General features: G+C 38.9%; 1 protein-coding gene across 4 annotated transcripts; it reads left to right on the forward strand.

The window, feature by feature from the left end:
• Positions 1 to 849: 849 nt before the first annotated feature.
• Positions 850 to 9,730, forward strand: LOC115793676 (uncharacterized). 4 transcript variants are annotated; one of them, XM_030748759.1, is made up of 8 exons: positions 854 to 1,009; positions 1,826 to 1,859; positions 3,216 to 3,292; positions 4,446 to 4,551; positions 4,660 to 5,643; positions 6,325 to 6,477; positions 7,267 to 7,359; positions 8,641 to 9,730. In XM_030748759.1, the coding sequence occupies exons 5-8, from the start codon at positions 4,660 to 4,662 to the stop codon at positions 8,959 to 8,961; spliced, it is 1,551 nt and encodes a 516-aa protein (XP_030604619.1). In that variant the 5' UTR covers positions 854 to 1,009; positions 1,826 to 1,859; positions 3,216 to 3,292; positions 4,446 to 4,551; the 3' UTR covers positions 8,962 to 9,730. The 4 variants fall into 4 exon arrangements, with proteins under 4 accessions (XP_030604615.1, XP_030604619.1, XP_030604618.1 ...); XM_030748755.1 differs by lacking the exon at positions 4,446 to 4,551 and having other exon boundaries at positions 850 to 1,009; XM_030748758.1 differs by lacking the exons at positions 854 to 1,009; positions 4,446 to 4,551 and adding an exon at positions 1,031 to 1,330.
• The last annotated feature ends 1,434 nt before the right edge of the window (positions 9,731 to 11,164 follow it).

Raw genomic sequence — 11,164 nt, forward strand, 5'->3', positions numbered from 1 at the left:
GACTAGTGAACTATGTTGGAAAATTCCTGCCAGGCCTGTCCACAGTGCTGTATCCACTGACTAACTTGCTCAAGAAAAAAACTGCATGGATTTGGGGTGAACCCCAGAAGTGAGTGTTCAACAAGGCCAAAGCAATGCTCATAGCTGCGCCAGCCCTTTGCTACTCAATGCCAACAAACCAACAGTGGTCAGCAGCAACGCCAGCAGCTACAGCCTCGGTGCTGCTCTGTTACAAGACCATGACGGAGAGTTGCGGCCTGTTGCCTTTTGCTCACGCACACTTACTGATGCGGAGAAGAGGTATTCACAGATTGAAAAGGAGTACCTGACGTCTGTCTGGGCTTGTGAGCGTTTTGCCCACTACAACCAAGGGATGGGCCATGTCAGATTACAAACCAACCATAAGCCACCGGTGCCACTGATTAACTCGTACGATCTTGACGAAATGAAGCTAAGATGCCAGAGACTACATAAGACTTCTTATGAGATTCAATGTCACTGCAGAACGTGTTCCCATGTTCTTATGTTTGAAAGAAACATTCAAGCGTTGTTAGACTTGAAAAAAATGTAACAGCTAAAAAAAAATGGTAAAGAGTAAGCAATTGACATTATAGAAATGGACCAATTAAGATGGTGAACTAACCCTAACACTAACTTGTTGAGGTTAGGGATCTTGCTATGGTTAACTTTAAAAGGGGGAGATGTCATGATATTAGTTTCTATTGTATATCCAGAATTACAGTGCCCCCCTGCTACACTCTTAACCCAGATATTAATTGTAATTAAACGTTTTAGTAATCATTACTTATTCTTTCGTGTTTGGTAAAAATGTTGTCCCATTACTAAATCAAATTAGTTAACTGTACTTTTCTACACAAATATAGAGTGTAATGAACTTGTTAAGCAGAGATTACTAAAGATATTATGTTTTTGAAGTGAAGGGGCGGGGCATATTCAAACTCAGTCCTGCTGCAACATGCACCGTGGCAAGTTCAACGACTCCTGACTGGTAAGTGTGAAGAATAACTATTTTAAATAATTCTAGCTATTTCTTTGCTTAAAAGATAGCTGAGTTCCATGTGCAGATATAACTGAAAATTATAGTTACAGCCTACCGCCACCATTATCGACACTTTGGTAAAGTGAGGGGTTTTGGAATCGAAGTTAAATATCGCGAGTGGAGTGGCGAGCGCGAATGTTAGCATTGGCTTAGTGTTAGCATACTGACGAGTCTCAGTTTATAACGGACAGTTACTTTAGGAGAGATGTACTTTGCTGAAATAAACCTTTATTACACCAAGTTTAAGCCGAGTGTATCCTGTCTCTGAGGGTAATTTTTTTTAATCGAAAAAGCCGCTCCAGTAGTGTCAAGACAGCTAAATGCTATCGTTAGCTTAGCGTTTCACATCGTTCGTAACAGCATGTGCTTGTGTTAACCTAGTCCACGTTTTTTTTCTATACGGTTTCGTATGTACTGAAATGTAATGGTCGGACACAAAGGTTGAAATCTTGTATGACTAAAGAGCTGAAGCTGAGGTTATCGCCAGTTCTTCTTCTCCACCTCTGATCTCCAGACTCTTAAAATACAGAACTGACAACAAGTTAGAAACGTTATTAAACCTGTCAATTGTCTGCAGACAGAAGGGTAAGCCTAACTCATTTGGCAATATTTTAACTCTAATGTGAAATGGGAAAACAAAATTTTCAGGCTGAGAACAGAAATTTCAAAGGGAGACAGTATTTCAAAGTACCATATTTCCTTGATCACTGATGACATGGTTGTGGACAAGTGTGCTAAAATTTTTATTATTTTTTGTTCTTACAGGTCCGTGTGAAGATGCAGTGGAAGTGCAAATACTGTGAGTTTACATCAGAGAAAAGGGGTTACCTCTTAAAACATTACAGGCTAAAACATGGAAGCTACACCAGAACTGTACCATTTCCTTGCTTACACCAAGAGTGTTTATGCACATTTAAGTCCATCAGTGCACTTAGGGTCCACTTATCCAAAATTCACCAGAAAGACCAAGATGCACAACTGTGTGAAACACTGACCTTTCACTGTCAGTCCTGTGATTTTTCTGCTGCTTGCACAGAGGCAGTTTTTATCACTCACTTGCGGAGTACACATTTAAAAGTTAATCACAGAGTCCACTGTCCATATAATGGGTGTAACTTTCATACTACTGTGTACTCCACATTCAATGCACACAGAAGTAAACAGCACAGAACAGGCAATTGGAAGATGTTCAAACCAGAAATAGTGTCTGGTAGTGAAACCAATGAAGTGGCAGAAGAGGAACATGGGCCCCCAAACAACACTGTTGATTTAGAAGGCAGCGAAGAGTCCAGCAATGAAGAGCATCATGATCTTGGGAAACAGTTGGAGCACAACCTAGCTGCTCTTTTTTTAAAGATGCAAACCATCCTCCACATTCCACAAAGTTCTATCGATGAAGTTATACAACAGCTCCTACATTTAAGTGAACTGTCCCAACCACTGCTGCACAATTCAGTCAAGGACATTTTGAAGCTACACACAGATGTAGATGATTCAACTGTGAAACAGGTAGTCAGGGCTGCCTCAGAGAGCAATATCATACTAAAGTATTGTGGCAAGGGTGGCTCCTTATCAACCTCTAAAAGGAGAGCAGCATATGTAAACAAAAACTTTGATGTGGTTATGCCAGTTGAGTACTTTATTGCCAGGGAAAAGAAATCTAGTGCTGTATATGTTCCTATAAATGCCATGTTACAGAAAATGTTGAACAGGGCAGACATTTTAGATAAAGCTCTTCCAGTACAAAAACATGTGCCACATGAGTACAGTACATACAGAGATGGTTTGTACTGTAAAGGAAATGGCCTCCTTAACAGCGAGGAATTCAGAATCGCTGTTGGACTTTACACAGATGATTTTGAAGTGTCCAATCCATTAGGGACATCTAAGAAGAAACATAAAATGAGTGCAGTGTATTGGGTGCTTGCCAATGTGCCATCAAAATATAGGTCCACACTCCAGTCCATTCAACTTGCTCTTTTATGTAAAGCCTCTGATGTAAAAGAATATGGCTATGCTAAATTTCTTCATCCTCTGATCCAGGATCTGGTTTCTTTGGAGCAAGATGGCCTATATGTTGAGAAGTTGGGAGCATGTGTCAAAGGCACAGTGTTGTATGTGGCTGCTGATAACTTGGCTGCTCATTCTTTTGCAGGATTCTTTGAGAGCTTTGGAGTGGACAAGTTCTGCAGGTTCTGCATGGCAACGAGGAGTGAGATCCAAGACAAGGAGGTAAGCTCGGGCTCTTTTGAACCCCGAACTGCAGACATTCACAACAAACAGGTACAGGAGGTACAGCAGGATCCCACTTTGGCAAAACAGTATGGTGTAAAGGGACGATGTGTACTAACTGACAGTCTGGAGCACTTTCATGTTGCTCGTGGCTATCCCCCTGACATCCTACACGACCTTTTTGAAGGGGTTGTTCCTGTTGAGTTATCACTCTGCATTTCAGAACTGATTTCTAAGAAATATTTCACATTAGAAACACTGAACCATGCTATCAAATCTTTTGCATATGCTTTTCATGACAAAACTGACCAGCCTCAGCCTATTGCCCAAGGCTTCTCTACCAAAGGGACCATAGGTGGAAATGGCCATGAGAACTGGGCTCTAATCAGGTTGCTCCCACTTCTCATTGGCCATAAAGTGCCTGAAGGGGACGATGCCTGGAACGTTCTGATGCTCCTTAAAGATATTGTTGAATTGGCTGTAGCAACAAGGCACACTGAAGAGTCTATACATTTCTTTGACTGCAAAGTGTCAGAACACAGAGAACTGTTGCAAACTACATTCCCAAATTTCAAATTGCGTCCAAAACACCACTTCATTGAGCATTATCCTGAGATGATTAAGGCATTTGGCCCACTGTCAGATGTCTGGACAATGCGTTTCGAGGGAAAACATAAATTCTTCAAGCGGGTCATTCGTAATGCACACAACTTCAGACATGTGGCACTTACACTGGCTGTAAAGCATCAGAAAATGATGGCTTACTGTTTGGACACAAGTTCGTTTTTCAAGCCCTCAGTTGAGCTGGACAAAGTTACCACAGCACTGATCACATCTTTCCCCGAGAATGTCCAACAAGTTTTCTGCAAGAGAGTACCCCAGCTTACAAAGGTTCTGGTTGCATCATCAGTCTCTGTAGATGGAATTAGATATTGTGCTGATATGATACTCTCTGTCGGTTCATGTTCAGGCCTCCCAAATTTCAAACAGATCAAGCAGATTGTGGCAATAAACACAGAGATCTTGTTTGTGTGCAATACAATGACGGCATGGTACCATGAACATTTCAGATCATTTGAACTCTGTGGCAGCGCAAATCCCTCTTTGTGTGTGGTGGAACTAAAAGAGCTGAATGATGTTTTCCCTCTGTCAGCATACAGATTTGGAGAAAATTCAGCAGTGACACTCACTCGCTATATTCTGTGTTGAGAAACCACAAGTGTTGTCAGTACTAGCATTGCTCTGGATAGAGTCTAAATGTAAGCCTAATTGGTAATTTTGTATCTTTTTTGATAAGCCATATGTTAAACTGAATATCTATGTCTTTGTGTATATATTTCTAATAAGCTATTTTTTTTATTTCCAAGATGGCAGCACACCAGAAGATGACCTTGAGAGTAATTTTCACAGAGACAGATATAAGAAAGGTTGTTCTGAATACAAGACCTACTACAGTGGAGGATTTGATAGGCAAGCTTAAAGAATCACTGGGACTTAATTTCAACTTCAGTCTCCAGTACCAAGATCCTGAATTCAATTATGAAGTGTGCAATCTGACAGATATCGAAGATCTTCCTGAAAAACCAACAGTCAAGGTCATCCCTCTACTTGAGTTGGTATCTGTCTCAACATCTGAAGAAATTTTGAGTGGCACACCCAGTGTAGCAGATACAGAGATCCTCTCTACATCCTCGCAGGAGCGACAGAAACAGTGGCCAGATTGTTTTGATATCCCAGATTTTTCTGTTGATGTAGCATATAGACTTAGGCAAGCAGATCTTCAGTTTCTTCGTGATGGTACGCACCTGAAAGTAACAAAAGAGCTGAAACATGAGATTCTTGAAAGATTGGCAGAGAGCATGTATAGTTACACAGCATACCCAAATAATGCTCAGTTCGAAAGTGTTGCACAAGCCCTCATAAGCAAGCACCCCTCTCTCCAGGAGCGAGGCTCAACCAGTCGCTGTAGCGGCTGGAAAAATAGTCTAAAATTTAAAATGGCTAATTACAGAACAAAGCGCAGAAGATCAGGGTGCCTTGATGTAGCAGTAAATGCAGGGAAACGAGGAGGGCATTCAACTGAAGGAGAACCAGCCAACAAGAACATCAAGAAGGCAAAGAAAGGCGAGATCAACTTCTTACCCAACTTTCCAGACGGATTTAATCAGGTAGCCCTTGAGGGTGCCCGCAAAGACTTGGTTAATGAAATGCAGAAGAGAACACCAAATGGACAGCTTGTAAAAGAGAAGATGGATCTGACGTTTGCATTGAGAAGAAAAGAGGTGGTGGAGTCAGAACCTGCCGTATGTGAGATGGTGGAACGTTGGCCTGCTCTTTTCACAGAAGATCAGGTTAGTTCATTCATGAATAAAATAATGAGAACTTTTTTTTTTAAATATGTGTCTGTGTTTCTCTTAGGAAACTGCCTTTATAAAACCTAAAAATATTTATCTGTTAGCCATTCCCACTGTCAGCAAAAAAAAAAGTAATTTTACCATGCAGGACATGGTAGTTGCTATCTACAGCTGCCTTTATCTTTTTTTGGTAAGGAATATTTTATATTGAGTTGGTCGTTATTGTGAAATCAACACCCTGATGCAGAACTCTGATTTCAGATTATTCTGAAGAGGTTTATCATCTATTAATTCCCTATTCACGGTACGCTATCCTGCTTATTAAAAGGTTACTTGCCAACAAAAATATATAATTTGACACAAAATATTAATAGTCTGTTTATATGTAGCAATGGTCTGCTACACAAAAGTAACACAATACTACAAACAATCAGGGCAGTAGAAAAGCAACTCCTGTGTTGTGTGCGGTACAAAGTTTTTGTTAAAGAAGTTTGACTAGAATAACTGAAATATCCCCAAATTTAAAGTGTTAAGTGAGTGAGTTGAAGGGGGCTTTGTGTTTTACAGCTGACCATGTCCACACCTGTGCAATTTTTATTGCTGTCCTCACTCTGGTGCTTCCACCTTCAGTTATTAGCTGTAAAGATGTAATATTGGAGCATTTTCTGTATTTTGCAGGTATGCATGGAGTTCAACAGGATTGTTGGCAAGAATCTCAAACAGGAATTCTATGAGAGCATTGATCGGCACAGTCCTCGTCTTATCGAGATTTTTCGATCCAAGAGAGGGAACATTGGCCAAATGTTGACACAGCTTTCCCAACAAACAAAGGTTGGTCCTATTAATCACTTGCATTGTGTGCAACAGCTCATGTAATGACTTGGCTTTAAGTCCAACTGTATTTATTTTCATGCTTCACATAGATTGTTGAAATGATTAAAAGATTTTGAATTTAGGGATGGAAAAACAAGGCTGAGTTTCTGAACTTCACTTAAACTTTCAGAGAACTTCAGTAAAACCTGCTAGTTCTTCTCAGTGTTAAGGGTGTTACTGTCTCAGTGGGTTAATTAACCATGAGCCATGTATTTCTTAAATTTTAGGGAATGTGCCTTCAAAAGTCCTTGATTACCATTAGGGATGCACTGATATTAAAATGTGGGATGATATCGATACCCGATATTAATATTGCTGTTATGGCAGATAACTGATAATGTATACAATATATATATTTCACTACCCTTTCGACACCTTGGAAAAAACAAAACAATCCCACAGCTGACATTGATTCTCTGCTTCAGATGAACTCCTCACAATCTTGCGCTGCATTGCTGTCACATGACCAAACAAATACCACATGACCAACCTCCTCCCCTGCCCGTCCGGAATCAAATGACAAGAAGATGGAAATAGATATGGGTTGTTAATATTGGCCCAGTTTTGTTTATCGGACCAATACTCACATGTTAACAAATGACTAATATTGGCTGATACCGATGTTAATGCCGATATATTGTACATTCGTAATAACGATGCTTAAGAAGATGTGGGGACTTTATATTTTTTGATACAATCAATTGTGCTTAGTTACTTGCTTATTTTTGTCATTTTACTGCCCAAAAGACTGCAGAGCCAACTGATATTCGAACACTGGTGCTCAGAGGACTTCCTGTTATCCTTGGTGACAACCCCACAGACTTCTACAAACCAGCCTTTGTAAGTAATTTTACTTAAAGACTACCTAAAGGAACAATAACAACTCAATCTTGAATTTTCACTCTTATACACGGTTCTCATGGGTCTTTGAAATACTTTAAATTCTTTAATATTTACTTTGCAATAATGTTTTGCAGCTGTGTTGTATGACCTATTTATCCAAAGTCAGTGTATTACTTGAATTAAGTGCCATTTGACACGGCCCCGGTTTGGAGAAGCAGCAGAGGTACTGGTGTAGGAAACTAAGCAATATACTGCTGTGATCAGTGTTTATAACAACATTATTTTAGCCACCTAAAAAATCTAGATCAGTGAAATGTACACTATACACAGAATATTTTCACTGCATTACCTTACTGTCAGTCAGACTTCTGACATAAAATTACTTTTATATAAGTTGTATATAGATTTCTCCTGCCAAACTTCATAGACAAAATCTGTTTACTTTGCTGAACAGAGGAACGGCTCTTCTACTGCTGCCTCAGTCTGTTCGATTGTGTTATTATTTGATTGGTTTGGATTCACTAAAATCACACAGTAGCACACATTTAAGGATCAAGGACATGCTAGACTAACAACTCTTGTGTTCTGTGAGGTAAAATTACTAATTTTTCCTATGGCATTTGGTTGGCATGAAGAGAGTGCTGTAACTTAATTTTCTAGTCAGATAGGTCCGTTGGACAGCAGTTTGAGATGCTGAAAATAGTATGCGTCCACTAAAACTGATATAAATTTTTTGACTTATCTAAAAATACAAGTTGCAGCAGTACATTGCTTATCTACCTACACTGATCCACCTGCTGCTTCTCCAAAGTGGGGAAAGGCTGACCACCATCTACTGTAGGTAAGTATGCTGACCATCTGTAAGCACCTCATGCAACCCACTTTAAAGGGATAGTTTTTTTTTTTTTTTTTTATATATATATCTTAATTTATATCTTATGCTATGCTGTGTTGGGTTCATGTCAGGATTTGGGCATAGACAGACAGGCGTGGGAAAACAGATGGCAGTTCCAGTGATTGAAGAAAACTTGTGAGCATAGTTTTAAACAATTCAAAGGATAAGGTATTGTTCCACTTAGCACTAGCACATGAAGATGCTGGATAGATGTTCTTTTGTGGAGCTCCAACTCATTCAACATTTACACTAGGAAACTAGGGCTGCATAGCATGATAAAACAGATATGACAGAAATTTCAATTTGATTGTGGAAGTTATTTTTTTTTATCAATTATTGATGGTCACTGAAATATCACTGTTGTGCTCTTGTCATTTATAAAGGACTCAGATGATGATGACTCTTTCCGCAACATTGACATTGGGATCCTCCTTGTTGAACCTGAAGGTGCTGTGCCCTCATCCTCCCTGCATCTCAGTCCAGCCTCACTAAAAATTGTCATTGAGGGAGAAGTGGTGATGGACAACATTCAAGACCTGCCAAAAGCTATGTGTCTTCTCTTTGGACTTGCATATGCAATGCATCTCAGTTACCCCATTTCTATGAAGTTCACGTTCCAGTTCATCCAACAGGTATTTCTTGAGCTGGGCCACGTTGAACTAAAACCAAAGTTACAAACATTGAAAAACCAGCTTGCGATGTAACGAAATGTCTTGTGTGTTGTCAGTGAACAGTCAGGGGGTTGAAAATATACTCAATGCAGATGGAGTTGATAAAGTTGCTCTTATCTAATGCAGTTCAGTGCAGCAGTACTGCCACAACTTTTATTTCTTAAGAAAGTTTGTAATGTTCAGCTTACAGTGTTATAAGAGACATCAGTGTCCAGCCACTTGTACTCTAAAAAACAGGATTTAGAAGTGTATGCTCAGGGCTCCATAGTAATATTTAGTTGATACAGTTAAAGGAAAATTCAGCACTTTTCATGTAAACGTCCAGTTTGTGTTGATGGTAAATGTAGTCATTTGAAGCAGTAAATTCAAAATAATGTAATTCTTCCTCAACAGCAACATTACTGCTTATTTTACAGGTTTTTTCAGTCAATAGCAGCACAGGAATTTATTGCTTCAGTTGATTACATTTACTAACAACACAGACTGTACATTTACATAAAACATGCAAAATCTTCCCTTAAACATAGTTGATCTGTTCATTTTCCAAGTTGGAGATTGTGTCCTATTTTAAGGTGTCCAGTTTTTTCAAAAGGATGCAAATATTTTTGTTGAATGCTGCTGCATTTGTATTCCTTCTCTAAACATGTTAGAATTGAGTTCAAGCACATATGCCTATTTTTACTTGCCTTTTGTATGGCAAACTTTTTTTTGAATGGCTACTGTTTTGATACTTTTTTATACTTCTGAAAAACATGACAAACTACAGTTAAAATTGTCTTTTGCGTAAGTATTCTGCAAAAAATAAAATATTGGAATGTTGAAATGTATTTGATTTATTCTCTTTACAATTTAGTGTTACATTCAATACAACTTGAACATAAAAAGGGTAATAGGAAGAGGGTAAGAGGAAATGTTATTAATTATATTAACAAAATATAAATAGCTTTAAATGTTAAATTGCTTATTTGCTTTACAGTTTAGCTTAAAAGTAATTTTCACTCTTAATCCAAATTAGTTGAGTTTACTAGAAAATCGCGTGGAAACTCGTTGCCTTAAACCATTCTAGTTTTTACACAAAGATGAAACTAAACATGTTTAGTTGTGTTAACTTAGAACCTTAGTGCAATGTATCAAACATGTTCAGTAGTATTTACTAAAATTGATTAGCTCACATAAATAGGAAGAAATTTATATGAGGTAATCAATTTTAGTTAAGACTACTAAACATGTTTAGTTGTGTTAACTTAGAACCTTAGTACAATGTATCAAACATGTTTAGTAGTATTTACTAAAATTGATTAGCTCACATAAATGGGAAGAAATTTATATGAGGTAATCAATTTTAGTAAAGACTACTAAACATATTTAGTTTCATCTTTGTGTAAAAACTAGAATGGTTTAAGGCAACGAGTTTCCACGCGATTTTCTAGTAAACTCAACTAATTTGGGTTAAGAGTGTACTCCAAAACAATTCGAAAGCCCTGAACTGGGTGTCATTACTGCCGACATGAATAACGATCTTACCAAATCTACGATTAGCCTTAGCCAGCAGTTTCAAATTTCCATGAATGTTGCCTGCTTTGGCCCCTGGAAGACATTTGACTATGGTCGCTGGTGTTTCTAGCTTCAATTTTCTCAAAACAGAGTCGCCAATAACCAGAGTTTGTTCCTCGGCGGGTGTGTCGCCGAGTGGAGAAAAATGGTTAGAGATGTGAACAGGTTGGTGGTGTACCCGGGGCTTCTGCTTAGGACTACGCTTCTTCCCAGACACCCAGAGCATGTGACACCCAGAGCAGGAAAGTGCAGGAGGGACAGGAGCAGAAGCCATGCTGCTAGTGAGTCGGCTAAGAGCTAAGCTACTAGCTGCACTAAGCTCGCGAATTTCTAAAAACAAATAATGTGAATACAGGTGATTCAGCAAAGAGTATGTTCTAAACAAAATAGGTGAAGATTACACTGAAATACGTTGTTATCCAGATAGATCGAACTATACAGATTAAATAGCTAACAGACAGCAAAACACCACTGTGCTCCGAAACAGGAACGGGAAGTGATACAATACCGCACTGAGACCCAACACCAAGTGACAGCCTAGAGCCCTCTACTATTCCTTTTCTACACGTCTTTTGTTTCTACTGACTTTCATTCCCTTGCTCTCCAGAGCATACCTCCACTTCTCCAGGCTCTCTTCCACCTGCTCTCTACTCTCGCTACAGATCACAATGTATTCTGTAAT

The sequence above is a fragment of the Archocentrus centrarchus genome, chromosome 15, assembly GCF_007364275.1.
Source record: "Archocentrus centrarchus isolate MPI-CPG fArcCen1 chromosome 15, fArcCen1, whole genome shotgun sequence".
NCBI classification, from domain to species: domain Eukaryota; kingdom Metazoa; phylum Chordata; class Actinopteri; order Cichliformes; family Cichlidae; genus Archocentrus; species Archocentrus centrarchus.

Bases quoted from the DNA above. Each gene is read 5' to 3' on its own strand.
- LOC115793676 (XM_030748755.1), top strand. From the start codon at position 3,260: ATGGCAACGAGGAGTGAGATCCAAGACAAGGAG. The intron at 5,644-6,324 runs GTTAGTTCATTC...TGTATTTTGCAG, and splicing joins CTCTTTTCACAGAAGATCAG to GTATGCATGGAGTTCAACAG. The intron at 7,360-8,640 runs GTAAGTAATTTT...TCATTTATAAAG, and splicing joins ACTTCTACAAACCAGCCTTT to GACTCAGATGATGATGACTC.